This window comes from Chaetura pelagica, unplaced genomic scaffold (assembly GCF_000747805.2).
Source record: "Chaetura pelagica isolate M959 unplaced genomic scaffold, ChaPel_1.0 scaffold142, whole genome shotgun sequence".
Classification (NCBI taxonomy): domain Eukaryota; kingdom Metazoa; phylum Chordata; class Aves; order Apodiformes; family Apodidae; genus Chaetura; species Chaetura pelagica.
In genome coordinates, this window is record NW_009952973.1 from 7860230 (window position 1) to 7866104 (window position 5875).

At 36.7% G+C, this 5875-nt stretch overlaps 1 protein-coding gene across 1 annotated transcript in view; it reads right to left on the bottom strand.

Moving 5' to 3' along the window:
- The window catches only part of NEK1 (NIMA-related kinase 1), a 43288-nt gene that overhangs the window by 31479 nt on the left and 5934 nt on the right, over positions 1-5875 (bottom strand). The window contains exons 8-10 of the mRNA XM_009996000.1: positions 5272-5472; positions 2627-2687; positions 684-841 (exon numbers count right to left, since the gene is read on the bottom strand). Of these exons, the coding sequence (XP_009994302.1) occupies positions 684-841; positions 2627-2687; positions 5272-5472 (420 nt within the window). The remainder of the gene's footprint in view (positions 1-683; positions 842-2626; positions 2688-5271; positions 5473-5875) is intronic.

The window sequence follows — 5875 nt, forward strand, 5'->3', positions numbered from 1 at the left end:
GAAGTGGGAGCTTCCTGATTGCTGGTTGTTTGGCACGTGGATATACTTCAAAACAACTAGCTGTATCATAAATATGGCCTGGTCATGTAATAATGAAAGGAATAAAGAGAGAGAAAAACAGGCTTATGTAATAAGGGGTACAGAGAAGATGACTGGAATAAAGATCAAAGGTACTCATTAGCTTATGGAATTAAGTTTAGGAAACTCTTTCAATTACAGTTTCTCTGAGTGACAACACTCCAGAAAACAACTAAATAAGTTTTCTCTGTTTTCAAAATTTGAGATTACTTTTGAACAAGGAAGAAAGATGCAAAGATTCCTATTCATTGTCAATGAACTTGGTATACCTGACAGACATCCAATATTTCTGAATGGTCAATACCCACAAAGGAAATGAAAACACAGAAAGCACATCTAATTCAGCAGTGGAATTAAAAACCAAACCTAAGGGAGCAGTCTCCAAAAATCATTTTATTAAAACCAACTAAACAAAAAAAGCAAAACAAACCACAAAACAAAAACAATCAATAATGAAGCAAGCCAAGCATTTAAACTGTAACTACTTTCTCTGCAGATCCATGTGTCCACATAAAAGACATTTTAAAAAGGAATGCATAGTAGTTTCATAGCATTTAAATAAGATATGAGCAAAAGAGCTCAATTACAGTAACTTAGCTTCTTACCTGTCTAGATTTAGCCAATAGCTTCTTCTCACTTGGCTTTTTAGATGCATCACAAGACTTCCTGTTCACTAAAGGCACTCCATATTTTGCAGCAGGTTTGGTAATTTTCTGAGCTGGTGCAATTGAAGTCAGTATTTGTTCTTGAGCTGGTCTTTTAGCTAAAAAAAATAAAAATAAAAAATAAACATAGTCTACAGGCTGGCCAGTGTACCATATTTCCCTTTCCTAAGGTCCTGAAAAAGCAAAGCTGTGGGAAAACGGGCGAACTGCTAACATTTCATTCACGGGAGCTGATGCCGAAGAGCAGTATCATCCCCACATGTCCAAAACAGCTCATCTAATTCTCATGCTTGATAAGAAATAGCAGAACACAATCCCTGAGCTTCTCACACTCAACATTTCACTTTAAACTGGAGAAATAGAACGTAATTCAGCTGCCATGCTTTATTACCCAGTTGTCATGGACCCAGGGAAAAGTTTGCCTAATAGAATGGAGAGACAAGCCTCCCTCCACTAATGACACTGGACTGCAACTTGCAACACTAATGGCAGCAGATGAATCCTGGAAGAGCTTCAGTGGCCTTCAGGGATTTTGCTTTCCCTGTAGAGTTTCTGAAAATATGCCAATATCGTGGATTTGATTCTGTTCCAGCAAGGCTCTGCTACAACAGATTATCAAGGCAGCAGTTAACATTATCCAAAGACACCAAAGCACTTGTTACAGGAAATAAAGGGGAAGAAAATCTGGGTTAAAAAAAGGGTAAAATAATGCAGGAAAATGAAGCAAAGGAAGACCATCTTGACAACATGAACCACGAACTTGCTACGAGTAGTAGAATTTCTACTGCTTTGGACTGAAGTCAGGACTTAATTTGGAATCTCTAACAAGACTTCCCACATTTTTGCATGAAATGGTATTTCTTATTCCTGATGTCATTAGTAAAGGAAAAAAAAAAAGTACAGTAACATATTGTCCTGGTTTGAGCCAGGATGAAGCCAATTTTTCTTTTTACTGATTTTTTTTCCTTCAGTAAGCTTTCTTGTAGCTAGCAACAGTGTGTTCTGCTAGGCTGATAAGACAGTGGAATGTTTTTCTAACTACTGAGGCTTCAAGGCTGCACCTGCACTCTGCCAGCTCAGACACTATGGGGAGATCTGTGACCCCCCCGTAGGAGGCTGAGTTAGATGGACAGCAAAATTGGCCAAGGATATTCCATTCCATATATCAACGTAAGCTCAGAGGAAGGTCAGAGATCACAGAAGACAACTTCCTTTCTTCTTTTTCTTCCCTTCTCTTCCGTCCATGGCCGGCGTCCAGGGAGGACTCTGTTCATCCATCACCGTCGATCCTCAGGATTGATCTCTTGTGACCCCCATAACTCTCTGCTTTCTCCAGCAGCAGCTCCGGGATTCCTCGGGACTCTTCCCAGTTCAGGGAAGTGCTGTGGGAGTTGCTGGGGTGGGGGAAGGCGAGAGGTTTTTGCCCATTCCTGAATATATTTGTATATAATTGTATATATTTTCTTGTATCATTCATTAGTGTTTTAATTAAAGCTGTGTAGTTTAGTTTTCAATCCAGTCAAGTCTCTCTCTTTTTCTCTCTCTCCTTCCCTACCTGGGTGGGAGGGGGAGGGGATCGAGAGCATTGTTGTCGGACCTGAGTCAAACGGTGACACATATACATTACTTCCAGTATCAAAGTCTCCTTAAATTTTGGAAGTGTAGCATACTACAAGAGAAAAAAGTACACCTAAAGTATTACAGGACACTAGTTTATACTTGAACCTTTTGCATTCTTATTACCCAGCTCCCTGGGACAGATGGGTCCCTTTTTTCTGAAATTTCTAGAATCAGGTATAACAATATGCCAAAATTAGCACAATTTAAAAAGCTACATACATTATCTTGCCAGAGCTGAAAGCAAAGGCACTATACACACTTACCGGGTGCAGCATGGGATCCAATCTTCTGGAAGATCTTGTGATTGAATTCTTCTGCAATAAGCTAAACAAAAAGCTGAACAGTTAGCCAACAGCATTTACATCTCAAGCTAGAAAGAACTCCTCAGAGAGGTGTGCCACTTGCAGTAAGCATCTAACTAATAGTATTTACCGTAACTTAAATTTAAATGAATACTCAACTTTATGCATTCTATTTACTATCACTAATATTATTATGAAACTGGATTCACTATTTTCAGATATTCTGGAAATAACTACTCAAATTATTTTAAAAAAGACATTTAGTCTGGGTCGCACGTGTTACCTCATTAATGACATAGCTATGATTTCTGTATAGCTCCCAAATTTCACTTCAAATTCTCAGACAACTTGTGTAAAAAAAAAAATCCTTTAGAAATGTTTGCTGTGTTTAGTTTCTCTGTCCTTTTTAAAATGGGAAGATGACTACATATATGAATATCTAGGTACAACATCTACAATGTGCTGTCAGGCATATCAAATTAGCACAATAAAATGGGTGAAACAGCCTTACTGGAGTAAAAAATTGGATTCCAGAGAAAGAACACTGAAACATGAATAGGCCATTATCTCACATCACATTGAATCCTGTATGTAGTTTTGAACCCAACACCTCAAAAACATGTAGCAGAAATGAAAAAGGTTCAAAAAAGAACAGCAAGGATAATTAAAAGCGTAGAGAAGCTCAAATAAAAAGAATAAAGAAGCTTGCTCTTTAGCCTATAAAAAGATGACTGAGATGTAAATGACAGGTCTAGAATACCACGTGATTTTACAGAGAAAGCACAGAAAGACACAAGGGCAGCAAATGATAATACCAGTGTTAAGTGGGGTACAAATGAATACAGAGGAAGGTTTCTGCAACAAGTAACAGACCTGTGAAAGTTCTTAAATATCATAAAAATGTACACAGGCTCCAGGAGAAATCAGATAAGCTCACAGATGAGATATCTATTGAGGACTACTAAACTTGCAACATCCTGCTCTCAAACGTCTTGCTGAATCTAAATGCCACAACTGGTGCTACCCCATACAGCATATTCAAAGGATGGGAACTGCAACGGTATTTTTAACACCAGTAGACCTACTTGAAGACAGACAATGGCCAAAGTACAGACCACCTTTCTACAGAGGGAGAATGTCAGGAATGTGTTACTTAATGATCTGATAAAAATTAACAGCAATTTTAACAAAACAGTTGCTAAACTACAAGGTTTTAAGGAACAGTGTTTATTAGAATCTTGAACCAGGCACATGATTTTTACTTGCTTAGAGGCTACCTGTCAGTTGTAATGGATGCTGAGGAGTTAAAATGGAAAAAACCCAACAACCAAGAACCACAGTGCAGAACTTAGTCTGCACACAATGGCTGAGAAACTTTTCAACTTGTACAGTCAGTTCATCATCAAAAGATTCTGTAAGCAAGAAGTCACACATGAGAACAGTCTCCTAATAATGGTATCGCAGTGATCTTCAAGCTTTTATTTGGGTGGCAAGTTGTAACAACTCAAGTGTGATGCTTCCATAATTACACAACTACTGATAGAAAAGAAACACAACTCTGCAGTACCTTTCAAGAGCCCTCTTTTTTTTTTTTTTTTTTAAAGAATTATGCCAATTCAGATCCACTCTTTATTGCAACTTACTAACTATGAAAACTACGAAAAAATGTATAGAAAACTGGAAGAATGATTCTCTGTAATTTAAGAGCAGTATTTCAGCAACAGTAGCAGCATGTTGAAGATGTCAACTATGGAAGGTCTCTGAAGCTTAGACTAAGGAAAGCAAATGACAACAGAATTAACCATGGATGAAATTGAAAGAAAATAGGCATAACAGCTGTGTCACAGAATGACCACCTCTGGATGAAGACAAATGTACCAGTGACTGATACAATGAGTAAAAGGTGCTTTCTGGGTGTGGGGGTTTTAGTTATTTTAAGATATGTTATATATATATATGTTTAAGACATGTTAGATTCAGTTGGAAAAACGATGTGCAAATTTTCATACTCAATCTAGGAAAAATTAGTACCATCATTTGGTAGCAGTCTATTAGTAATTAACTTCTACTGACATAAAATAAAAATTTCATATCCATTCTAGCTACTGAAAATGAAATCAGATCCAACTGTTACTGCTTTAAAAGTTAGAACAAACTCATCTGTAAAGACTTTAGAATATTACCTTAACTTAGATTTCAGCCTGAACTATTATTAGCTGAAAGTCTATTTCATATATGATTGACATTCCAATGACATATTGCCTTCTTGTGAAACTTTTTTAGTTTTGAGTTAGAATCCAGGAGAATTTTTTGTACTTGGAGAGATGTCCTTTTGCGTTCATTTTCTATGTATCTTTATCTGTATTTATTTACCTCCTACCAGTACTGGCATTCACTTGGCAATCTCAATCTCTTTTCATCAGATTTACGTTCAAAGGACACGCATAGATGTCAAATGATATGAACACAACTGTTTTCCTCAACTGTAAGTGTCTCTATAAAAGCTCTAGGAAATACCACTACTCCAGTTTCTCATGTTGTGCACTAACATTGGAATAAAGAAAAGTACTGTGATATTTTAAGCAAAAAACAAACTGACCCCATACCTGTGGTGTGAGAAATTTTTCAACTCGTTTGGCTATAAAGTTTTTCTCCAATATGGAGTTTACCGATGGTCTATTCCTAGGATTCCTTTTAAATAACTGGGATAAAAGATTACGTAGATCATAGGAGTAATGCATAGAAATGGGAGGAAAAGGTCCAGAAATTATCTTCAGTACCAAGTTCTTCATGTTACCAGCTTCAAACTGTATCACATAAGAAAGAAAAGTTACTACTTATTACTCCTGTCCCCATGTAAGGCTAAATAGAAAGATGAAGAAGACAACAAAAAACCAATACACCTTCCCTTGCCTCAATATACCAAAACAAATGTTCAAAGCCATCAACAGTTTATATCAGTAGTTTAAAATAATCTGCTGCCAAGTATTCAGATTATAAATACATCATAATACAGATAGTTCATACCCCAGAGATATAAATTTGGCTAACAAATAATTTCCCTCTAGATCCAGAGTAACAATGACAAATAATTAAGGATAAAATAATGATATGCTTGATCTCCTCTCCCAAACACTTTCAACCATCACAGCCTTTTGCCCCTTTTTATTGAATTTAAATTGCAACTAAAAGAAGGAAAAGCATTCACAC